This window comes from Amblyomma americanum, chromosome 1 (assembly GCF_052857255.1).
Source record: "Amblyomma americanum isolate KBUSLIRL-KWMA chromosome 1, ASM5285725v1, whole genome shotgun sequence".
NCBI lineage: Eukaryota > Metazoa > Arthropoda > Arachnida > Ixodida > Ixodidae > Amblyomma > Amblyomma americanum.
In genome coordinates this window covers 482,705,427-482,731,182 of record NC_135497.1, presented here as the reverse complement: position 1 = coordinate 482,731,182, position 25,756 = coordinate 482,705,427, and the positions used below count along the sequence as shown (strand labels likewise).

Below are 25,756 nucleotides of genomic sequence, written 5' to 3'. Positions count from 1 at the left end.
GTAAAAAACCACTCTGCTTCATGAAACAAAAACAGGAGAAATGCACGAAGATTTATACAAAAGCCAAAGAAAACATATCAGGCATAAATGAGCAAAGCTGCGCATCACGAAACCGAAGAGGCAATAGTCTCAAGCTGCTGAAAACGAAGTTGTACGAATCCTGAGTATTTAATTGACGTGCTAACCGTTATCAACGAAATGTTTGGGTAGATGTTCGCGAAAGGGGTCTTGATTAGCCTGCAGGGCGGTGCAGTCCGGAAGATCGTTCCAGAGACGAATGGCACGCGGGAGTGACGAGAAGTTGAAATCATGTGTGTTGCCATAAATTCGGCATAGCTGCAGTTATAAGTAGGAGGGACGTTGTAGATGTGCTGGCGGTGAATCAGTGGCATGGACGTATTTGTGAAAGATAGATAAAAGGGCAGTCTCGCGACGAATTTGCAAGGGATGCATGGAGCGAAAGTTTGATCTTCAGTTGGGTTGCACTGGACTGATAACTGTAATTTTGCCAAAATGAGACGACAAGCCCGATTCTGGACAGCTTCCAACTTCTCTATTAGATATTTCTGATAAAGTGACCAGATGGATGAAGTGTACTCTAGCTGCGGTGCTACAAAAGTTATATAGGCTTGTTTACGCATGTCAGGGGTAGTGCATAGCAGGTTACGGCGAAAGAAAACTAGTGACCGGGAAGCATTAGCGAAAGTGGTGGATGTGTGTTCAGCCCGAGAAAAGTTTGGTGAAATATGGACGCCTAGATGCTTATACTGCGTATTCCGAGCCAATGTATCGTTATTATTGCGGTATGGAAAATTCGAAGTTGCGCATTTTCGGCTGAAAGTAATTATATTACACTTAGAAATGTTTAGTCATTAGACACGTTTTACACCAGTCGTTTATGCAATCGAGGTGACTTTGAAGTTCAAGGTGGCCATTAGTAAATTTTATTGGTCAATGAATAATGCAGACGTCAGCAAATATGTGTATCTAAGATGAGATTGTTGCTGGCAGGTTATTAATTTTAATTATTAATAGTAATGGACAGAGGAGGCTTCTAGCGCCGCGCCCGATGTAACATCGCAAACAGGAAATTAATACTTGTTAACAACGGTGTACTGCTGGCAATTAGAAAGAAAACTACGGACCCATGACAGAGTTAAAGAATGTAATTTAAGCGCACAAAGCTTTGATATTTGTCGGCAATGTTCTACCCGATAAAATTCTTTGGCAAAGTCCAAAAAGGTGGAAGTGGGCTGTTTTTGTGCGAGTGTTTGTTGCCACTTTTGAAAACCGGTACAACCTTTCCTATTTTTCAACCGGTGGAAACCTCACCTGTAGATATTGACTGCTTAAAGATATGAAGGAAGATGATTTTGGAGACAGAAATGGCATTTCTTTAGTATTTTGAATTGATTTAATCAACACCAGAAAAAGAGGGTACTAGGTTATTTATCAGGTGTACTAAGCCATCAAGTGTAATGTCAACCGGCGCCATGTACGGGTAACCAAAATCAGGTACATACGAGACGTTAGGATTATGTTCTTGGGTGAAAATATATGCGAAAAACGAGTTAAATGCTTTAGGACATTCAGCATCGAAGTAGGGGGTGCTGTCAATATCATGTATTGATATATCATTACTGACATTGTTCGGACGTATTGTTTTGAAGGACTTGCTTTTATTGTTCTTAAGTAGCGCAGGAAGGGCTTTTTGAAAAAAAAAATTTTTCGTCACAAAGGCCAGAACAACAGAGGTTTAGGTAGGTTTTATATTTACCCGGCGCGCAGGGCGAACATTCGTGCTTTGTATTTTTGTACAACCGTTTTTTTTTCTTATTTCTCATGCATTGATGCTTTCTTGTAAAGCAAGTGTTAGGTTTATGATTTGATAGCGTGATAAGCGGGACATGTTTGGCTACTATTTCGGCGAGCTTGCCTCTAAATTGAACCCGCGGTTATATTCTACTGATTTATATTGAAAAGAGGGTGTCAGAATATTATCAGAAAACATTTGAATTTCGTCATTTATTGGATTGTAATCTCCTCTGTTTAGTTGCGAATCAGTAATGTAAATAAATCTGCCAATAAATAATAATGTCGTTAAATCTGGACGTGTAGCGCCAGCTCCGAAAATAATGGCATAGGCAAACTTAAGGCTACAAACATCTAGAAAGTGCGCGTGTGGCACGGGTAATAAAAGGCAGCGCCACCTGCTGTTGAGATCTCAGCTCAGTGGAGATACGCAGTTGGACCAGCCTACTGACCCGCTGCATCGGCCGAGTCGGTGGCATTTCCGGCTGCCACATCTTGCTATCTTGGCTAATATAAGTACAACTACAACTTCCATTATAGTCGGATACAACTCAAGAACCCAGCAACTCAAGAACCCTGAATGGACTCTCTTGCAGCCAATGGCATAGACCAATTCTCATGAGCCTGCTTGGGTAACCACGTGGCGAATGCTAGATGAAAGGGGTTAGTCTCCCCCCTCACAGGGAAGACTATTGTCACTGCCACGGCGCACACCGCATTGTCAGCCTTGAGGGTTCGTGATGATAAGCCGAAGCCATTGGCTGGAAGGGGGTCCTTTTACGGAGAAAATCGGCTTCATTCTTGAGTGTATCCGACTATATTCGGATTAGTGTAGCCAGAAAAAAAAAGCCCGCGAAGTGGCACCAGTAAAACAACGGCTGAGCGGTGAAGCCGGACGTTCCTGTACTGAATTTTTTTTGGCTCTGTGTGGTGGTTCACTACAGGTATACTGAAACGCCAAGCTTGCACAGAAATTTTTGTTGAGTGAAGTCAACTAGGTGGTCAATGCGCACAGTTATGAGCAAACCGATCACGTGATCCGGAATGTGGACCGCGTGAACTCAATTTAGAGGAGTATGCCGAGTAACTGCAGCCGACTGTTATTCATTTAAGCGTCAGTTGGAAAAGCTGCACTTCCGTTGAACTGAACGGTAGCTGAAACGGCTCGTTTAACCAGAGTGCAACCGATAATAGCATTGCTTAAAAAAACGGTGATCTTCGCCGTACACTCTTTGTGAAACGACAATTGTATAAGATACGACAGCATAGTTCGTGAACATCCAAATTGTTTGGTTTACATTCTGAACTAGGTAGATATCGTGATGATTCGAATGGCCTTTCAGCCTTGACCGACATTTTTTGTTTCCGCTCTCAAATCTCGCAGGTGAGCGCCATCCGGCTGGCGTGCAAGGAACTGTCTCCCAACGAGACCTACGAGCCAGCAATTACTTTCATCGTGGTCCAGAAGCGGCATCACACGAGGTTCATGCCCGCCAACGACCGCGACGGCGTGGGCAAGTGTCGCAACGTCCCACCAGGCACGACCGTAGACTCGGTGGTCACGCACCCGCTGGACTTCGACTTCTTCCTCTGCAGCCACTTCGGCATCCAGGTAGGCGTCCTCTTCTCCGCTCTTGTTGCGATTGTCAGCGGGAAGAAATGGTCTGCGGTGTTTTCGTTTATGAATTTGCGGAGGAAATAGTCCGGGCGCCGGCATCGCCAAAGTCGTGTCGCGTCGTTAATGCGCTACAAATTCCAGGAGCGCCTGCGGTGTAGGCCTGCCACATCTTGAGGAAACGGAAGCATGGTTTTCGAGATCACCTACGCGCGAAACTGTGACGGAAGATTTCCGCTTTACATTGAGTCCATCAGGAGCGCTGTGTGTGACTGTGACGTCATCGTTCACCTTTGGGGAAGCGGTATCGGAAGTTGCGCATGGGGGGCCTCTATGGCCAGTGCTCAGTGATGCTGTCATGTGGATATGGTCATTGGTTTTTATTCTCGAGGTGGCGTCTACTGAGACATGATTGCAGAAGGTTGGGTGAAAAGAGAAGCGCTTGATGTTAAGCTCGTACGTAAAAGATGGAAGCGGCTTTTAAGTCTCAAAAAACGGTCAAAAATTGATTTTTGTTTAAATAGTCGTGTCGGCTTGTATGCCTCGGTGTTTATGCTGTCCCGAAGTCGGGACACCGACATAGATGACGATGACCGACCAATGCGCTGATGACAGCCAGCCAGGAAATAATAGTTATTCACTGTATTTATTGGCGCGAGGGCATCTAAGGCCAGATAAAGCCGGAAACATGTGCATGCGGCATTAGGAGCAGGGCAAGTGCATGGGTTGCTCATGGGCACTGCCGGTTTTTGTATATTGCGTTTAAACACTGTCCTTCCCACGTAATGGCGCATTTAAACCGCAAACACCACGCCACACCACATCGCACCACAAGCAGGACCACACCGCACCACCACATACCTCGACACGACGCGACACAACATGACACGGCCCTTGGAATTCTCGCATGTGAATAAGTGTACTCCTCGGCGCACCCGCAGGGCACCAGCTGGCCGGCCCACTACTATGTCGTGTGGGATGACTCCATGTTCAGCGCGGACGACCTGCAGAAGCTCAGCTTCTACCTGTGCCACACATACTCCCGATGTGCAAGGAGCGTGAGCATCCCGGCCCCTGTGTACTACGCGCACCTGGCCGCCTTCCGTGCAAAACACCACATCGCCAGCAAGCTGGAGACGTCCGGCGCGGTCAGCCAGTCGTCTGAGGGCGGCGGTGACACAGTGTTGACCACTGCCCAATACGTGGAGGCCGTCAAGGTGCTGCAGGAACTGCAGGCCTCCATGTACTTCGTGTAATGGAGGAGGTTCTCCGCTGCCCCTGCATTCCGGTTACGGTGAGCCTGGAGGCGCACCACTGACGTCATACCCAACAGTTCTGGAGAAAAGCAATCTGGAACGGGAAAACGTTTAAAGGCATTTGCAGGGACGGTGTTATATAGGGTATAGGGAGGGTATTATGAGCGCAGTGTTCCTCATATATTGTAAAATTCTACTACAACGATCAATATATTCCCAACCTACCGCCTGCAGGCTTGCATTTTTTTTTGCTATTAACGTTTTTGCTACAGTCCAAAGTGTTCCTCATTGGTTTTCTATTACAGTCATCACTGCTCGATGCGAGCAATGGAAACAGTATAAAAGAAAGATTTTTCCAGATATCGGAAGAATGGGCCTTGAATATTTCAATACCAGAATCTTACACTTTCCCAAGTTTCAATTTTTTTTGTCGAAGAATGTTGGACATGTGCGCAAGACGTAGAGGACAAGATATACGTGACACGCAGTGGACATCTTCTCCCGGCCCTCTTGGCGTTGCACTGTCGTGTGTTCAAGGCGCAGGTGAAGTGGTATGCATGGGATGGACGATAAAGATCACCGCTTTACGAATGCCGTATAGCAGCATTTTTTAATGCGTTTTGTTGTAGTGAGAGACGACTTAACTGTTAAATGCTGCTCCGCCCACATTAGGGCCGCTGCATCGAATTTTTCCACGAGGAAAAAATTAATCGGTTATAAATTCGTTTTGTGTTACCTAAACTAGAAGTTTACCACCAGACGAAATTAAAAACGAGAGAATTTTGATCCAAATTCTATGATCGGAACTTAAAGTGTTTCAGTTTGGTTAATTGTAAGCTACACATCACAGATGCGCAACTGAATAGGAACATGAACACAAAGCGCTTGCCCTGTGTTGTGTGCCTTTCACGTGTTTAATTGCGCTTAGTTCAGCTGTGCATCTTCTATGAGCGCACAACCAAAATTTTCCGTTAAATATATATGCGCCTAATATGTTTTTTTTGTCGTCCTAACAGAATGTTATTGACCACTGTCCGGCGATATTTTCTCTTTTTCTCGCTGCCTGCGCCCCGACTTGCTATACTCATATGTGCTCTATGTATTGCAGGCAGAGAAGAACCTGAACTGAATTTAACCGGCTTTCTGCACCTTGAGAGCATTTCATATCTGCACAAAAATGCGATCTAACTTTAAAAACCGCAGCCTTCGCGACGTTCAACTGCATAGCCGTCAGCTAGTTGTCAAGCCCCGCGGGTGTCCCTTTGCGATAGATAGAGCGAGAAGCCCTTTACTTTAAACAAGAGATTTTAGCTCGCATGCTACACTCTAAACACAAACAGACGCCTATATGGGAGTAAGAAAGAGAGTAAGCTGCCTCCTAGCGGATAGGACAGCTTACTTCCCTTTTGTACTCCCTTTTTACTCCTTTCTGTGTAGAGCATACTCTACATGGGGAAGAGTATTGTGGCGAAAATATCGTAAGGCGAGAAGCGCGGAAAATATCTTTATAGCAGTAAAAGAATAAAAAAAACAATAAATATAATCTAAGCATTAATGGGCAGTCAATTTGCGCTGAGGTACATGGACAAGTAATGCTACAAGATATTAAATGGTGATGCGCAGTATGTCCTACAAAGGGGCTATCAGTGTTCACTGCATGAATAGTGCATAGTGGTGAGACTTCAATTCATAGCGGTGAGTTGTTTTCTATTTGCCTATATAGGCGACATTGGCCTTTTCGAGCGGATGCATGGATCTCGGAGTTCGTTCTGTGAGATCGCTGTATATGCCATTTGTCACTGTTTTTCAGCATTCTCTATAGATACCAGTGTGATGAACATAGAGATCAAAAATCTTTCTTTGTGATCGGAAACAATCGCAAATAATCGGAGACTATGAAATAACGGATTTATTTTCTTGGAAGAGATGTATGATCAGTATCTTTCAGTTGTAGCTCCGCAAGCCTGGTATGAGCAACTACTAATCGGTGGTTTTCGTTGTTAGAGGCTCGGGCTGGCTTTGATTCAAATTCGACGGAACAATTTCCAGGTTAGCGTAAGTCAGCCAAGCCGCCACTAATTGCACCTTTTGTTTTCTTGCAGGCTCGCAAGGCGAAGGATTTCCTTGGTTTTGTTCTTTCATGTGCTGTCCGAAGAGTGCGGGAGCCTACATTGTTGTTTGCTGTTCTTGTGCCTTGAAATCTATTAAGTTCTAATAAAAAAAGGTCGATAAAGTTGGCCGTTACATGAGGTTTCCTTGTCTTGCAGTCACTGGCGCTTGCATTGGCCAGCGTTGTCCGGATCCAGTCTTTTCAACTACAACACATGTTAAAAAAGTGATAGGGTTTTGAAACGTAGTTAAGCCGAGTAGAGGTGCGAAAGCATGTGTTTGGCTAGGTTGGCTCAAGGTTTTGCTTGGCTGGTTGTGTTTTGCTTTGCTGTGATATTGGGCTAAGGTTAAGCTCTGAAAGAGGTTAGGCTGATCTGATCTGCTCACGCCGCAGATGGAAGTTGATATAGACGATGACGTGCAATGGACAGCATGAGTGAGTGTGGTTTTTTGACACGAGGCGTGATCGGCTGCGGAGATAGCACAGTGCTCCTTGTGTAGTGGCGAGCGAATCTGATCTGTTCGGGCCTCCGAGGGTTCATCGCCCAGTCGCAGCAATACTTATATTTTATTTCTTCATGCGCCTAGGTTGACACTCAAAGTCAAGCTCCGCGCAAACTCGGTCAGCCGATTAGACTTCGTGAGCTAGTCCCTTCCCAAGCAGCGCAGGCAAATGGGCCAATTTTACGAATGACTGATTTCACTCTGGTGATAAAAATTTGCCAGTATATTCTCAATATTGGGCCGATTAGTTGTGCTGCTGGGTGTCAGTACTTCGCGCACCTTTGTGTGCGCACCGAGACACCCTTAGAGCGTGTGGGGGTAGCGGTCTCGGTGCCAAAAGAGATGCCATTGACTCAATGTGCCAAGCTCAGCCGGAGACCAGCTACCAAGAGCCGAGGGGGTTGGTCGTTTGGTGCCCAGCCTTCGCCGGTCGCAAGCCAGAGAATGGGTCGGAGCCAAAGGTTCACAAAACCAAACAAAGCTTATACAGCAGAGAGACGATACTGAGGATTTCGCAATCATTCGTACGAGCACATACAAAGTGATTTACAAATACAGTGCAACTCATGCAAATTAACAATCGAGAGAGATTACAATTCAACAGAATCTGCATTTAAAGCGCACTAACACAGAGAGAAAAACACAATTTGTTCCCCGGGCACTGGGAGAGTAGACGACCTGAGGAGCACGACAGGGCCGATCCACAGACTGGCGCACGTTACCTCGGTGGTCCGTGGCTGGTCGAGTGGTGTTCTCCCGGGAGTCGTGCGTGCGCGCATGTCAATGTTCCCGGATGTTCCCTCTGAGGACACTTGACTGCATGCCTCAGGCCATAGCGCCCGCATGCATGCCGGTAGTGTTCGGTTTCGGCACCGGCCTCGATCGGCGGCCCACGTTCTTCTTGAACCCTTTCCCTTCGAGCAGAGTGTGCGGTCTCGTCACTGCTTTGGCGGCAGAGTTGGCGTCACTCCGTATGCCAGCCCTGCTACGACGGCGCCGCTGCTAAGCGCAGCCACTGCCCCCTGGACAAAGAGCCTTTCCAGGAGGAAGACATGGCGTGGACAACCATCAGCAGGGGCAAGGTTCTCGGCCGAAAGGTACGCCGCTGGAACTCTGAGCACGGCTGCGATGCCGAGTGCGTGGCGTCCGCCATGTTGGAACACTTCGCCAACACCTACCAGTACCACGCCATGGTCTCCCCTTGTGTATCCAGATGGTCCTGCACCAGGACATTGCGGTACATCTGGAGCGCGACTGTTTATCGTCCCGCGCAGGCGAACAAGACGATAAATTTGGCAACGTATTCATGCAAATAAAAGAAGCGTTAGGAAAGATACAGGAAGGGAATGGTGCCCTGCGGATGAAGCTGGATTCATTCGAGCAGTGTCTGCGCCCTGAGACTTAAAACACAGTAGCATCTCAGTCCACTACTATCGCCAGTCCAGTGCAGTGACGGACGCTCTAGAAAACAAGGTTTTGGGGCTCAAGACCTTGGCCGAGACGGCATTAGCTGAACACAGGCGCGAAGTCGCATCGGAAATCATGGACGCACTGGCTGGAAACGGGAAGTCCATGAAAGAGGTAGTCATGCCAGAGTGTGAGCGGACAGCGCTGTTTATGAAGGACAAGGTCGTAGAAGCCTTGTGTGAAGATCGCACGCTGGGAGATGCCGGATTTTTAGCTTCGGCGGCGTCTGCTGGAAAACAGGCTGCGTCAGTAGACGACGAGGCCAAAGCTTAGGAACAGCTGATCATCGCTTCCCTGAACATCGGTGGTGATTTTCTGGACAAGTAGGTTCCGTTCGAATGAACCATATATGACTGGGATGAATTTCTCTCCCAAGCACGTTCTTCGCCATTCCGCACAAGCAGCGATGACCAGCCTAGCTACCACCATGGAAACCTTATAGTTCCGTGCCAATGTTTTCACCGCCACCGTGTTTGGCCTCGTGTTTACATACTCGAGGGCTTGTGCGACAAATTCCTGAATTGACCCATGGATAAGAAGGTTAAGCTAGTTCTCATCGATCCTAGCGACTGCACGAGACAATTAACTGTAAGGAACGCAATTCGACCAGTCCGCCGCTGCGCTTGTATGCCTACTGCCTTTGCCAACTGCATCAAGTTACCATGCTTTGCAGTAGGAATATACTACCGTTGCTAAGAGTAAGCATTCCGTATATTTAGTGACTGAAATCTCCTACGGAACTTGGGCAAAATACCCTGCCCCTAAATGTGAGCGCGGTAGAGGACAGTTTACTTTGCTTTTACACCTTTATCGGCTTATTCGTGTATAGATTGTGGGCGCTATATATGGCACATCTTCGGGGTTACCGACAGGGGCGTATTTATGGGAGGAAAGGGAGCCCCCCCTTATCTCGGCTGGACCCCATTATGTGGACGAAAAAAAGTCCAAGAAATACGCTGTTGAAATGCGACCAGCATTTCCAAGAGTAACACATGAATCTGCCCCTGGTAACCGACTCGTATCTCTGTCCACGAAAAGCCTTGCCTCGTTGTGACATGAGCACTACGCCAACACGCTTCTTCGGCTGTCGTTCCATTCGAAATAGTGAAATACGGCGAGGTGTGGGTGGGCAGCAGCAGAAAGCAGAGAACTCTGAAGAAAAGCTGTACGGGAGTACGAGGTTATGTGACATTTATCCTCCAGCTTAATCATAATTAATGCAGCCGACCCTGGTCGATTAAAAAATTGCTGGCTAATCCGTGCTACGCCTATATTACCCCACTGCAGGAATGCATGCCTACTGTTCATTGTTTTGATCTCATCCACACGCAAGCAACAACACAATGAACATTGTCAGCAAAAAAATCTTTATGCACTTGTTTCTTTGCCAAGATGGAATTAAATTTAACGCAGCACATGAAGGGAACAATACAGGCGTGAACTCACAACTGTTTATTCAGAAAGAACGCACGTACATATATGCAGTCATGCAGTGATTCATCATATCAAAATTTCCATAATATTAGGTACGTCTCCAGAGAAATTATATTTTCGCTTCAAGCGCAGTGAAATGTCGCTGATACATATATCAGCCTTTTATTCTGATAAACGCTACCAGTAGGTACCGTTCGACTTCTGCCTAGAATCTTTATATTGGTCAACTTTGGCGAGCATTTACAATATTTGCACTTCTTTTGGACGTTACGTCGCTTGTAAGCATTCAGCGATGACGTAGGCTGTACGATATGTCCGCTATGAATTATCGCCTGTTATCGGTGTCGCGGCGCAAGCCCCTTTTTGGTACGCCAGGACTGAAACCCCCAATTTCAAATGTCGCCGACGCTTGTCTGTACGAATCCTTGAGTTTCCTCGGGAAGAGAAACATGGGTCGCGCTAACCTCACCGGTGGCAGCACCTGCCATCGCACGGCTCTGGCGCATCGCTTAACAGCTGCGCCACTCCGCTGGCACTGGTATAAGGACTGCTAGCGATCTATGAATTAAAAGTAGAGAATGACCATTTCCACATACATGGGCATCAGCCCATTAACTCTATCGCGTCATATCCTTAAGGCGGAACCTAAGTCCGATTTCGCCCACCTTTTTCTGAGGCACCTGCTTGACATTGAAAACCGAGCCTGGAACCTAAATCGAATTGAAAACCAAAGTTCTAGCAGACTTAATTCGTAGGTGGCCTAATCGTGCTAAATCGTGCGCCATTCTTTTTTTTTAATTTCACTTACCTCCCAATGGTGTCACGCGTTCGAGGTGAGATCGTTCAGGCGGATTCAAGGAACCAGCACGCTAGCGTTGACACAAGCACACTTAGAGCCATTTTGTGCACCCGACAAGCCAACCAGACCCACAAAAAATCGCTCACGCGAAAGAAAGAACGCGGGTACTGTCCCCTAGTGCAGAACGACGTGTGATTGCGTACTACAAGAGGACATACGAGGGCGTTGAAGAACGGGTGCTCGAACGCTACGGAGTACGCATCAGAAGAAAACACATGCGCATTTTAAACGGATATAAATGCACAGTGCTGACAAGGAATACGTTCAGTTATCTCGTGAAGATAGTGAGCAGTCATAAGAAAAGTTTATCTCTCATATAAGTTCTCTTTTGTAAAAATCCCTGCTATCCCCTTTGTACTTCGCTGTGCGAAATTAGTCCGCTTTTAGCAGCGGTGTTGTTGTACAGTCGCACTAATTGAATGGCAACACTTACATGAGGAAGTGCCCGTGCATAAGCGTTAACGCTTAGCTAGATCAACGTGGCAGCAGCGCTGTCTTCTCGCGTCTGCGCAAACGACCCAACGCGTGGCGTTGCATACCCACACTGACACCTCAAAGGTGCAGGTTTGAATCCCAGTCGAACATATCTATTTGCACAGCTTTTATTTCCTCGAGCTGTCTTGTGCTGAGGACGGGCGGACAGATAGAAACCTGCGGACAGAGAGGTGACAGTGTAGCCGTTAAAAAACCCGTTGTCCCGTGTTAGGTGGCGGATTACTATAGCAGCGCATGGTTCGAGTCACGGACGTCCTTGCACTGCAGCCCTGAAACAGTGTTCGTCTCCGTATGGGTTGCAAGTAGATATAAGGATAGGCTTGGCGGCCGTCTTACAGAGGGTTGACATCCTATGAGCGTGTCAACCCTATGAGGGTTGGACCCTATGTTGATAAAAGGCGAATTAGGAAAGGAGGGCCGGGGGGAGGGCAGCAGGAACCCATGAAAAGCATCGACCACTTTTGTGATTTCCAGAGACGGAAAACGCGCCTACAGGCCTTGAAAAACTGGTGCTCAGGTCTACCCCACGATGACGCCCCCGGCCCCTTTCCTACCGCGAGCCCGCTAGCGATTGTAGCGCCACCTCGGTTATTTGTAAACATTCAGGAGTTCTACAGCTGTTAACAGCAGCAACACTAGTCTCCACTAAGAGGTCTCCTCAACGCGAAGTCAACAGCAACACTAGTCTCCACTAAGAGGTCTTCTCAACGCGAAGTCAATGTATTATATCTATGACCGTCAAATTATACGTACAAAATAATTTTAGCGACGAAAGACAATCAATTAGAGCCACACTTCAGGGCATGAGGCGAGTAGCATTTATACTAAGCCAAGGCCTCCGAGATCGGGTATGAAGGTAGGGTTTGCTGAATGGACCTGATGCCAGTGACGCCAGCTATAGTCGGATACAACTCAAGAAGGAAGCGGCAGACGCCCGTCAAGGAAGGCCCTCCAGCCAATGGCGTCGACCGATTTTCAAGACGCCGCGGTTAATCTGATTTACCCTTGTTTATTTTCCATCCTTCTGCCACCGCCTCCGAGTTCAAGCTGGCAGTTCCGAAGGGAACGGTCATGCGGAGAATGGGCCGACACCACTGGCTGGAGGGTCTCCTCTGAGGGGCATTTGTCGCTTTGTTCTTGAGTCGCATCCGAGTAGAGCTAATAGTAACGTTGCCTGCGACCATGCACAAGGTATTTTCGTTTGCTCAAGGTGGGGTCAAAGACCCATTTTCCAAGCATTTCACCCTGTTTAAGCCGAGCACCAGGCCAGGTGAAGCTTGTACTCACAGTATCACAGCTGCGTACCCAGCGACACTGGGGATCGAACCTCTCACCTCATGCATGCTAGACGGATGCTCAGCCTCGCTACTGTACACTTGTAGCACCGGTTTTCGCCTCGACTAGATCCACCACAAATCATTTGTTAGGCTTTATCGCGGAGCACACGTTTCCTAATCTAGTACAAATGGTGGCATTGTTTCATGAAACTGTGGACAAATTCTTATGCAAGAAAAATTTCTCTTAGCTCAGGAGACGTTGATTGGAAGAGCGCGGGGTACTTCGCCACTGCTGCAGCGGATGCGTTGCTTTCATCGTCGATGGGCTTTAACCCTAGACATAGCCGTCAGAAACGCACGAGGTAATGAACAGAGTTCTTCAGAAGAATTCACTATGGCGGCGCTCTAGTACTGCCTTGTAATCGAAGCCTGGACCACGCAAGGTTCCCGCTGGAACCACGGAACTAAACTGACGCTACTGGCCCAGCCCTACCGAACGCCACTTTTGAACTCCCTTAGAGCGTCACCCGCCGGAATAACAACTATACGTTTAATGTAGTGGCATTTCGAAAACCTTACCGGTCATTCGCAGCTCTCACTTTTCAAACAAATATATATGTAATCAACTTACCATTCTACCGGCTTACTCCGCTGTCCACGCAATTTACATCAACAAGCGCCTTCTTCCGTTGCAATGTCCTAAGATAAAGCATTGTTCTCCTCAATGCAGTTTCGATTCCCAAGTTCGCGCCGTGTCTTGATATCCGCAGCACACACCAGGTGTCGCCAGCTGTTCCATGTTCGTTTTCGAGACAGATAGACGAAAAGAATTCTGCTTAGGGAGTAGCTGTGTCCAGCGAGGAGGTGAAAACGACCAACAGAAGAACGTCGCGTTTCTCATCAGGTAAACCGGGTAGATATAACTTCTTGGAAATATTGACAACGCAGTGCAGACCGGCCGGGATTCCGTCTGACCGTCTGCTGCCGCGCGCAAAGATTCGCAGTCTAGTGTTTTCTCTTTTTACACCATACCCTGGTGTGGCAAGGACGGCGGAAACGTGATAACAGTCGCACACGCAGACTGCATCCTCAGCCGACTGTGGCCGAGACGCTGCATGTTAGGACGCTTGAGTGCGTGCCTCCAGCGATGGCGCCCACGAGCCTGCAGACAGTGTTCGGTTTCGACAGAGGCTTCGATTGGAGGCCGACGTGTTTTGTGAATCCGTTCCCACCAACTAGAGTGTGCATAGTCTGCGGTCTCGTTCCTTCATCGGCAGCCATGTTACCCTGTCTACACCTGCTCTGCCAGTCCTGCTCCGAGGGCGCCGGGGCCAAACGCAACCACTGCCCCTTTCACAAGGAGCCCTTCCAGGAAGAAGACGTGGTGTGGTCAGCCTTCACCAGGGACAGTATCCTCGGCCGCAAGGTACGCTGCTGGAACGCTGAGCACGGCTGCGACGCGGAGGTCGTCGCATCCGCCATGTTGGAGCACTTCGCCAACGCCTGCCAGTTCCACGTCGTGAGATGCCCCGAATGCAGCGAGAGTGTCCGACACCGAGACATTGCGGAACATCTGGCGCGTGACTGTGAACCACCGCGCGCACGCGACCAAGCATCAGAGGACAACTTTTCGAACGCGTTTATGGAAGTAAAAGGAACGCTGGCAAAATATTGGAAGAAAATGCTGCCCTGCGCACGAAGATGGATTCGTTCGAGGACCGTCTGCACCCTGATACCAGTGGCGCCTTTGCAGCGCAGCGCACCAGTATTGCCGACGCAGTGACAGCCGCCCAAGTTTTCGGAGCTGACGACCGGAGCGGAGGCAGCGTTGGCTGAAGACCAACGCGAAGTCATCGCAGAGATCAGGGATGCGCTGGCTTACATCCAGCGGACCATGAAAGAGAAGAACAGCGAGGGGTGTGAGCGTAACGTGTCGCGTTTGGAGGACAGGGTCGTAAAAGCCGTTTGTGAAGAACGCACGCCGGCAGATGCCGGATCTTCACTTTCGGAGATGACAGCAGCTAAAATGAGGCGGCTTCAGTAGAGGACGAGGCGAAATCTCTGGAACTGCTGGCCGTAGCGTCTCTCAGCATCAGAAGCGACGTCCTCAGCAAATCCGTCCCGTACGTATGGACCATAGATGACTGGAATGGATTCTGCAGGAAATCGTCTGATCGTTTGCGTTATTTCACAGGCAACGATGGCCGGCCTAGTTACCACTATGGATACCTGTTAGTTCCGAGGCTATGCTTTAGCCGTGTCTATGTTTGGTTTCGTGTGTATATAATTGAAGGCTTGTTTGACAAGTTCCTGAAGTGGCCCATAGAGAAGAAGGTGAAGCTACTTTTAATCAATCCTTGCGACTGCACAAGGCAACTGGCATTACGCAGCTCACTTTGTCCACTCCCAAAACATCCCCTTCCTGGTTTTAGTAAAGAAGTTGTGTTTGTAGGGAGTTCTCACACTAACATTACGGTTGACGCATTCAACAAACGTGGCTTGATCGGAAACAACAAACTCCAGCTCCGGCTCGAATTTTAATCATAAGCTACTGATCCGGAGTTCCCGGGTTCGAACCCGACCGCAGCGGCTGCGTTTTTATGGAAGAAAAACGCTGAGGCGCCCGTGTGCTGTGCCATGTCAGTGCACGTTAAAGATCCCCAGGTGGTCAAAATTATTTCGGAGCCCTCCACTATGGCACCTTCCTCTTCCTTTCTTCTTTCACTCCCTCCTTTATTCCTTCCCTTACGGCGCGGTTCAGGTGTCCAACGATATATGAGACAGATACTGAGCCATTTCCTTTCCCCAAAAAACGAATTGTAATATATAAAGGTCCCCTGGTGGTCAAAATAAATCCGGAACCCTCCGCTACTGGATTTCCTTCTTGCTTTCTTTTCGCAGTCCCTCCTTTGTCCCTTCCCTTACGGCGCGGCTCAGGTTTCCGCCGAGATTTGAGACATACTGCACCGTTTCCTTTCCCCAACAGCCAATTTTCAATTTTTATGGATTGGATTGTAAAACTTTTATTGCGTCGAGAACAGATTGCAGGAGACATACTAGATGGCCGCTAGCCCATGGCTAGCGGCGACCTCATTGGCTCGTTGGAATGCCCATCCTTGAATCTTGGGGTCCGACCTTACCAGCACGGCGTCCCACCGCTCGGGAGAAGCGAGCTGTATCAACTCCGCTTGAAGCGGATCATTTGCGCAGTTTCGCATAATGTGGTCATATGTGGCCCTTGCACCATATTTATGGCAGTTTGGGTCGTACTGGCCGGGGGTCCTTGAGGGGAAGCACTGCCGGATTCAGAAGGGAGCGTGTTTGCAGTCGGCGCTGCAGGTAACTTCCTGTGCTCTTGTTAACTATTTGTGGGGAGGGGCATAAGCGCGCCTGTCAAGTCTAAAGTGATGGGTGATGTCATGAAATTAGATGACCTGTCCCTCGTGAAATTCGGGTCGGAGGGCGCGCTCACTGCCCTAATGCGATAGCCCACCCTCTTCGATGACATCCTTGCCACCTCTCTCGGCGAAGGAATGGGACAAGCTCTTGGCCAGTTCAAGAAAACAACGCAGCTGGCCATCGTCACGCGAGCTCAAGAGGCCGCCCCCGACTGGAGGCCACACTGCCTCGCACCAGCCCCAACTAATCAATTCCATTCTGTGGCAATAAAGGTGTAACCACCACCTTAATGTAGCAGCACGCTACGGTGATACCAGCGCTTCTATTATCGAGCGGGTGCTGGTTTGCAAAGCGGATTGTTCCACCAAGAAGCGAGACAATTACATCGCCGTTTCCTTTCTTCAAAACCAATTTTTCGTAGCCCAGCGCTGCGGCATCGGGTCTCAGCGCTTTGCGAACTACACGAAATTCGATCAGAAGCGCCCATGAAGAGTGTGGCGGCAGCACAACGCTGCAGTAACGGAGTTCCATGATCATCTAGCGTTCCTAACATCAAAAAAAGGAAGAAAACGTTGTTTGGTTTGGTGTGAGGGGTTCAACGTCCCAAAACAACTCAGACAATGAGAGACGCCGTAGTGAAGGCTCCGGAAATTTCGACCACCTGGGGTTATTTAGCGTGCTCTCACGTCGCACAGTACACGGGCATCTAGAATTTCGCCTCCATTTAAATTCGACCGCCGCGGCCGGGATCGAACCCGCGTCTGTCGGGTCAGCAGCCGAGCGCCGTAACTACTGGGCCACCGCGGCGGCTAAACTTTGTCACGTGGCGCTTCCTTGATGCTGGAGTTGCTGTGGTAGGCAGCAGTGTTCGACCCAGCGTGGCCTCTTTCCCGAACACGAGGTAACGACAAGCGTTTAAGCTAAATATTTAAACTACAATTGCCGTCCGCGCTCATCAAGTGAAACGTGGCGACTGCATTGCCATTCTACTCGGCGCTTTGCCTGAATTTGATAGCCAGCATTAAACACAGGTTGAAGTCAAACGTGGCCGTCGTATAGAGGGGTACTGCAGTAACTTCGAACACACAGGGTTCTTTAAATAATTTCGCGTATACATCGAAACGGGGCCGTCGCTGTCAGGCTTTGTTCCCACGTCCTCTGGCTAAGGCACCTAACGCCTGATCACGAAGACACGCTCGGCACCATCCTTACATGAGTGCTGTGACGCGTGCTGTCGCTGTCTTGCAAACGCCACACAACTGACTCTACAGATAGCTCCCCACCAGAACCACCGTCGCTCCTACGGTCGCAGTTGATGCAAAGCACATTTTTCTTTCAGTAGTTCCCCTCACACCTCTGAACTGTCCTTTGTTTGCACGCGGCAGTGGTTAGGCATAGCTGGAGCCCGTCGGCAGGCCCGTGCACATTCCTCTACCTGTGATCGCAACATGGATAGCTTATGGAATGTATAACCTCGGACATGGATGCCTGCGATGATCTTACAATACCACCAAACGCCGGCGTTGGAGATTGCCAGCGAGACGCGTATCAGATATTCCGGCTGAGCTAAGCATGGGCTAGCGTCGCCGACTTGAGTTTTTTTTTTCGCCTCGCACAAAGGGAGACGTCAAAGTTTGGCGGCTCCTCTTTGCCGAGCGAGTGCTACAGTTGTGACCGGCGAACCGTGCATCGGGGCCTCCTTCGAGAGCAATGGCCACCGCAACGACTCGACATAAACTCTGAGATTGGCGCCCGTATGCTGTGCGATGTCAGTGCACGTTAGAGATCCGCAGGTGGTCCGAGTTGATCCGGAGCCCTCCACTACGGCACCTGTTTCTTCCTTCATTCTCTTAGTCTCTGCTTTATACCTACTCTTACGGTCCGGTTCAGGGTTCCGCGGATATGTGAGACAGATATTGAGCCATTCCCCCCCCCCCCCCCCCCCAAATCCGATTTTTCAGACTGTCGCCTCACATATGGGCAGTAAAACATACTCCTTACTCCGGGGCTTATCCACGCTAGCACGTGGGAATAAAATGAATTAAACGGATGCAATAACAAATACATAGAGACAGGTAAAAGCCAGAAATGTTGACAAATCGCTACAGCTCTTTATTTGCCGCATTCTGGTGGCTCATTTATGTGGATCTCTGAGCTGAAACCACGGACTTGGACAAAATGGGAAATGAATGCTAGCAGCATCGTCCCATTTTCTCACTTTGTACGCCCGTGAACTTGGTATGCGCCTCTGTATTTTCTGAACTAGACCCTCTCAGCAAAGCAGCTTCTAGGACTACTTGAGTTTCGAAGCGGAGTCCCCCTCCAGTTGTTGTCTTCGACTTCCACAGCGCGCGTGTTCGAGACGCGCCGGGACTTTGCGTTCCCATAAGGGGCTGTGGAAAAGCGGTATCGTACGACGATTTCCTTTGGTTCCATAGTTTTTTTTTCTTTATGCGTTCTTGGAGGCAGAAGCGCCGGCACGCGCATGACGTCTCCAAGCGCAGCCAATGACGACGGAACACGTGCAGCTCGTGGAGAAGCATATGAGCGAATCACGGAACGGAACAGGTCACTATAAAAGAGTAACAACGCAGCCTTTTTGCCTTTCTGCAGTGGCTCGGCAGGCAGGCAAGACGTCCGTTCCGGTGGTTGCCATTTGTGTTCGTGGCCTGCTATCCAAATGGGGAAAGGAAAGCGCAAAGACAAGAAGAAAAACGACTCAGCTGGTGGACCTCCAGGTGCGTAGCGAATTTGCTTTCGGTTCTGTGGCCTCCGCCGCTCTCGTTTGGGCGCTCTCTTTTGCGCCAGAGAGAAGTTTCGGCCTTGGTGACGCTTGACGTTGCGAAGGCCTATGACAGCGTGGAGCACACAGTCCTCATTAACAAGCTTGCTCAACTACAACCACCGCATTACCTCTACGCCTGGATTTGTGAATTTCTAAAAGATAGATTTTTCTTCTGTACAGACGGATCTTTTTGTTCTAATACCTATGGTCAATCAAGAGGTGTGCCGCAAGGCTCTGTTCTTTCTCCGCTGCTTTTCAACATATTAGTTCGGGACATCCCCATTCATCCTAACGTTACAGTTCATGTATACGCAGATGATATAGCTTTTTTCGCATCAGCAAAGGATATTCATGTGCTCTACTGGTATTTGCAGGCATATCTGAATGCTCTTGAAGTCTGGTTGGACCAAATCAATTTATCACTTAATGTCAGCAAATGTGGCGTGCTGGTATTTCCACCCGACGCTCCTATGTACATCTCGCTAGCCTACCGCTCCACTCCAATTCCGCAGGTGGAGTCGGTTAAATACCTAGGTGTTACTTATGACCAAAATTTGGACTGGCGACAGCATATTAAGAATAATGTTATTAAAGGGGAACGTGCCCTGGGCAGTTTGACCCGAGTTGGCAATAAAAAGTTTGGCATGCGTCGTGACACGCTACTGTTGCTCTATAAGGCTTATATGAGACCGATTCTGGAATTTGGTTGCCCCTTGTTCTCTGGTAGAGCGAACTACAAGTTGCGGCCATTAGCCTTACTGGAAAGGCGTGCCCTACGGCTATGTCTCGGGCTCCCAAAATCAGCTTCCAACGCTGTCCTTTATCTGGAAGCCCGTATCCCCAACCTCTATTCCCGCTTCCAACTTCTAACAGTGCGTACTTTCCTCAAGTCTTTTGACCCGGCCCCAGGCGTTAGTATTCCAATTTTTGTATCCCAACCACACCTTTTTTGACTAATCACTGGCCACGTTATCAGCTTCCGCAAGCTAGGTTCACGCAGAATCTGTTAGCTCCGCTTCAGGTTGATCTGATCTCCTTGCAACGAGTTGCTGACACGCAGGCTGATCCCGTCTTCTATTACGACTTTATTTTCCCGTCCCATGCGAAGCATATGCCCGCACATACCCTAAATGGTCTTCTTTCTGAACACCTACAGAATTTTCCACATCATACTGGTCTCTCCACTGATGCCTCCGGCAGCTGTGAGAAGGCGGCGATTGGCATATATTCGCAGGATCTAGCTTGGAGCTACTCCGTTTGTATCCCTGATTATACTCCTATATTCTTCGCAGAGTTTTTGGCCATTGGTTTGGCTCTTCTCAAAATTCTCAGACATGTCGCACGGGTTCTTATTCTTACAGACTGCCTTTCAGTTATTGTCTGTCTCCAAAATTAGGAAAAATCTTTCTTGACTCGTTCACTTAGGTTTTTTGTTCCGAGCACAGTGCGCGAGATCCGTTTGGTCTGGGTACCTGGGCATTCAGGCGTCTATTTTAACGAGGTGGCTGATTTATTGGCAAGGTCAGCTCTCAGCGCACCTGTAATATATCCCGTCGCTCACCTCATTCTGTTAGCAGCTTCACGTTTCCAGCGGTTCTAACATATTTCAGCCACTTTGAGTGATCCGTTGCTCAATACCGTGGACTTTCAACACCTAAAGTACCCATGGAATATCCGGTGGTGTAAGTCAAGGCTTTGTGAAGTGTCCATGACGCTCCTTCGATGTCGAATCCCTCACTTAAACTTGTATTAATGCAGGTGCGGGTTCGCTGCGACAAACCTTTGTGTATCATGCGGGCAAGTTGAATCAATCGATCATTTTCTCCTCTCTTGCAGGCGGTTCGCGGTTCAGAGAAAGCAATATCTGGAGGTTCCTCTCTCGAGACTAGGACTGCCTCTGTCTCTTACAGTTCTTCTATCGTTCGGTGCGAGTGCCAAGGGATTCCGGTTAAGCAGTGTATGCGGCTACCTTCACGATTACATAAGTGCAACTAATCGATTATCTTGTTAGCTATATACAAAATTCTTTCGCATGTCCAAAAAAGGCTAGATTGGTTCTATTCCGGATGACTCATACCTCTTGAATTCATTTTATTTTTCCAATTTTTTGAATCTTGATTCAGTCTTCTGACGTTTCCTTCCCCGCGCAAATGCTTCATTGGCATTCTACTCTATACATTGGCCAATCCCCCCACGTGGGTATGTGCCATATTACTTGAGGAGAAGAAGAAGAAGAAACTGTATCGCATTTTGGACGGGGACAATAACCCCAACATTTATTACGGCGTAACGCTACCGTACTTTAACGAAAGCTACTGCAAGCACCGAGTGGGCATATCTTACTACGCGGAGAAAATGGAGTGTTACCGCACCGTCGGCCAATCGATACTGGAAGATTTTGTAATGGGCACGCTGGTGAGGGAAATGCTTGTCGGCATACACGGATTCGACGGATGACTTCCTCTTAGATGATTCTCTGTAAGCCGTAACACTAGCGTAACCCAAGACTACCACCAGCCACACTACCAGCTTATCCGAGAATGACACGCTATTGCTTCGCAATCACCAGGCGTAACCAAGCTAAGCCACGGCCGTTTTTATTTTCATTTTTATTTTTACTTTTATTTTATTTTATTTTAAAATATTTTTATTTTTGCTGTTCTTATTCTGTTTTATTTTTTACTTTAATTTACTTTCCTCGCCCAGGTGCTATGTCGGCGTCCGTACGTGTCTATCGCGTCGTCGAAGTGTAGCTAATTAACTAATCACAATTCGTCAACCAAATGTTTTCCACAGCAAGACCTCATCACTTACTCTCTAACATTACCAAACTTTTGCACAACCATGTTCACAGAACGACGTAATCGTGCGGATAATGTGTTGCTGACACGAAACACGCCACATAACCATCTAATGCTTTCGCATTAATAATAACAAGAACGCCGTGGCATACCAGATCCGCCCGCCGCTACTCCCTCCGGGACTCCTGCGGGTGTCGTACGGATTCCTCGTCCGCCTGTCTACCGCGTTGGCCGCGTCGCCCCATGCGCACAGTTCGGGTACGTTGCTTGGCGCCGGAGGAATAGCGCCCTCAGCCGGGAGACCAAGACAGCCTCTCCGTCGGCCGTCTGGCCCTCCCAGAAGCACGACCCGCCATCCTGGCGCAGGCCTGCCTATGTGCAGAGAGGGTTTGCCTGCTTCTAAGACACAGCCAGCAGCCGAAATCACGGAGCTTCTCAGTATCACTACCGTAAGAGAAAAGAGACGCTGACGTCTGATAACATGCACCTAGGGGACGTCGGGAAATATGAACTCCGTACTAGGCTTGGCTAGTGCTTGGCCGAAGCGATCGAGCCAGCTCCTTAAACACAGCTGCGCTTCGGTGCTGCCGAGAGGACAGATGAAACTATCTCACTTGTACGTCTTTCAGTCCTTTTATAATTTATTGTGAGCAAAGGTATGGTTTTTTATGGGTGTTTTTAACGTGCCAAAGTAACTAAGGTTATGAGAGACGCCACAGTGAAGGGCTGAGAAAATTTCGACCACCTGGGGTCCTTTAATGTGACCAATGGTTTGGTACCAGCCGTGCATGGAAATTATCAGCGTATTGCCAGGTGCGTTGTCTCAAGGAGTCTAGTTCTTCCTACTGAATCCTCGTTTTCTCGGCCAGTATCCAGCCAAGAAAAATACGATGGTTCGTGTACGTTGTGCGATCTACCGCAACGCCATTTTTGACTCTACAGGTATTCTTGAGAATCTCTGCGATAATAATAATAATAATAATAATAATAATAATAATAATTGGTTTTGGGGGAAGGAAATGGCGCAGCATCTCTCTCATATGTCGTTGAACAACTGAACCACGCCTTAAAGAAAAGGATAAGGGAGGGAGTGAAATAAGAAAGGAAAAAATAGGTTCCGTAGTGGAGGGCTCCGGAATAATTTCGACCACCAGGGGATCTTTAACGTGCACTGACATTGCACAGCACACGGGCGCTTTAGCGTATTTACTCCAGTGTGCTGTGCGGTGTCAGTGCCCGTTAAGATCCCCCGGTGGCCGAAATTATTCCGGAGCCCTCCACTACTCTCTGTGCTCATCTCTGTGCTAATAATATTAATTGGTTTTGGGCGAAAGGAAATGGCGCAGTATCTGTCTCATATATCTTTGGACACCTGAACCGCGCCGTAAGGGAAGGGATAAAGGAGGGATTCAAAGAAGAGAGGAAGAAAGAGGTGCCGTGGTGGAGGACTCCGGAATAATTTTGACCCCTTGGGGATCTTTAACATGCACTGAGATCGCACAGCACACGGGCGCCTTAGCGTATTTCATCAATAAAAACGCACCCGTCGCGGTCGGGTTCGAAACCGGGAACTCCGGATCAGTTTTCTGGCGCCATAACCACTGAGCCACCGTGGCGTTGACATCATCTCTGTGCTCTGAATGCATTTCATGGTGTACTGAAGGCTATACTTACTTGCCAGTGCAATAAGTATAATGTAACTGGAAGGGAGGAGGATCAGGAAGGGAGATTAAACCACGGAGCTAGCCTATAGTTACGCTGTCCAGAGCTGGATCAAGAGCGAGCGAGAGAGACAAAGAGAGGAGGATAGAACACACACACACACACACACACACACACACACACACACACACACACACACACACACACACACACACACACACACACACACACACACACACACACACACACACACACACACACACACACACACACACACACACACACACACACACACACACACACACACACACACACACACACACACACACACACACACACACACAGGCCGAGCAAAGAGCTTCGCTGCAGACATGTCTTCTTAGCCAGAGGTGTAAAACTAAGCAAAGGGGTTTGCTTTTCAGCGTCATATTGAAGCTCTTAGGGTACCACCAGACGAAAAAAGTCCGCGAAAGGTGAGAATAGGGTCGTCATTGCACTAAATTAGAGCTGAAAGGACGTGACAAGTGCTCCACCACACGTGTTAGAAACAAACTGAGTTTCTTGGATACTTTTGCCAAAGGCCGTTCACTGTGGCGTCCCTCATAGTCTCAGTTGTTTTGGGACGTTGAACACCTTAAAACAAACCAAACAACGTTTTATTTGTTTTTTTTATGTTAGAAACGCTAGATGACTACGAAACTCCGTTAGGGCAGCGTTGTGCTTCCGCCACAGTCTTCAAAATCACTTCTTTTCGAATGTCGTGTAGTTCGCAAAGTATGAGACATGATGCCGTAGCGCTGGGCTACGAAAAATTGGTTTTCAAGAAATAAAACGGCGAAGTAATGGTCTCACTTATCGGCGGAGCAACCCGCTTTCAAACCAGCGCCCGTTCGAAAATAGAAGCGCTGGCACCGCCGTAGCGTTCTGCCCCAATAATGTGGTGGTTACAAATTTATTGCCACAAAATGGAAGCCTGGATTATTTGGGGATGGTGCGAGGCAGTGTGACCTCCACTCGGGGGCGGCGTCTCGAGTTCGCGTGATGATGGCCAGCTGCGTTGTTTTCTTGAACTGGCCAAGAGCTTGTCCCATTCCTCCGCCGAGGGAGGTTGCAATAATGTCATCGAAGAGGGTGGGCTATCGCATTCGGGCAGTGAGGATGCCCTACGACCAGAATTTCACGAGGGACGGGTTGATCTCATTTCATGACACCACCCATCACTTTAGGCTGGATAGGCGCGCATATCCCCCTCCCCACAGATCTTCAACAAAAGCGCAGGAAGTTACCTGGCGCCGACTGCAAACACGCTCCCTTCAGAATCCGGCAGTGCTTTCCCTCAAGGACCCTGGCCAGTACGACCCAAACTGCCATAAATATGGTGAAAAGACCACATACGACCACATTCTGTGAAACTGCGCAAATAATTCGCCTCAGGCGGAGTTGATACAGTTAAATCTCCCGAGCGGTGGGACGCCGTGCTGGTCAGCTCGGATCCCAAGATTCAAGTACGGGCAATCGAGCGGGTCAATGAGGTCGCCGCCAGCCATGGGCTAGCGGCCATCTAGTATGTGTCTCCTGCAATCTGCCCTCGACGCAATAAATGTTTTACATAATAATAATAATAATAATAATAATAATAATAATAATAATAATAATAATAATAATAATAATAATAATAATAATAATAATAATAATAATAATAATAATAATTGGTTTTTGGAGAAATGAAATGGCGCAGTATCTGTCTCATATATCGGCGGACACCCGAACATCGCCGTAAGAGAGGGGATAAAGGAGGGAGTGAAAGTAGAAAGGAAGAGAGAGGTGCCGTAGTGGAGGGCTCAGGATTAATTTGGACCACCTGGGGATCTTTAACGTGCACTGATATCGCACAGCACACGGGCGCCTCAGCGTTTTGCCTCCATAAAAACGCAGCCGCCGCGGTCGGGAAGGAACCCGGGAACTCCGGATCGGTAGCCAAGCTCCCTAACTACTTAGCCACCGCGGCGGGTAAATGTTTTAGAATCCAATCCAATCCATTAAAATTGAAAATTGGCTGCTGGGGAAAGGAAATGGTGCAGTATGTATCAAATCTCGGCGGAAACCTGAACCGCTCCTTAAGTGAAGGGATAAAGGAAGGACTGAGAAATGAAAGCAAGAAAGAAAGCCCGTAGTGGAGGGCTCCGGAATAATTTAATAATAATAATAATTGGTTTTTTGGGGGGAAGGAAAATGGTGCAGTATCTGTCTCATGTATCGTTGGACACCTGAACCGCGCCGT

At 48.4% G+C, this 25,756-nt stretch overlaps 2 protein-coding genes across 2 annotated transcripts in view; both read left to right on the top strand.

The window, feature by feature from the left end:
- The first annotated feature begins 2,466 nt into the window (after positions 1 to 2,466).
- LOC144127102 (protein argonaute-4-like) lies at positions 2,467 to 4,800 on the top strand. Its single transcript, XM_077660462.1, has 3 exons — positions 2,467 to 2,475; positions 3,197 to 3,424; positions 4,369 to 4,800. The coding sequence occupies exons 1-3, from the start codon at positions 2,467 to 2,469 to the stop codon at positions 4,681 to 4,683; spliced, it is 552 nt and encodes a 183-aa protein (XP_077516588.1). The 3' UTR covers positions 4,684 to 4,800.
- A 3,548-nt stretch (positions 4,801 to 8,348) lies between these two features.
- LOC144127086 (protein argonaute-4-like) overlaps positions 8,349 to 25,756 on the top strand; it is a 33,797-nt gene continuing 16,389 nt past the window's right edge. Inside the window, exons 1-2 of the mRNA XM_077660461.1 lie at positions 8,349 to 8,501; positions 14,138 to 14,347. Coding sequence (XP_077516587.1) covers positions 8,349 to 8,501; positions 14,138 to 14,347 — 363 coding nt within the window. The remainder of the gene's footprint in view (positions 8,502 to 14,137; positions 14,348 to 25,756) is intronic.

Coding starts and splice junctions, on each gene's coding strand:
- LOC144127102 (XM_077660462.1), top strand. Junction 3,425..4,368: donor GCAGCCACTTCGGCATCCAG/GTAGGCGTCCTC, acceptor GCGCACCCGCAG/GGCACCAGCTGGCCGGCCCA.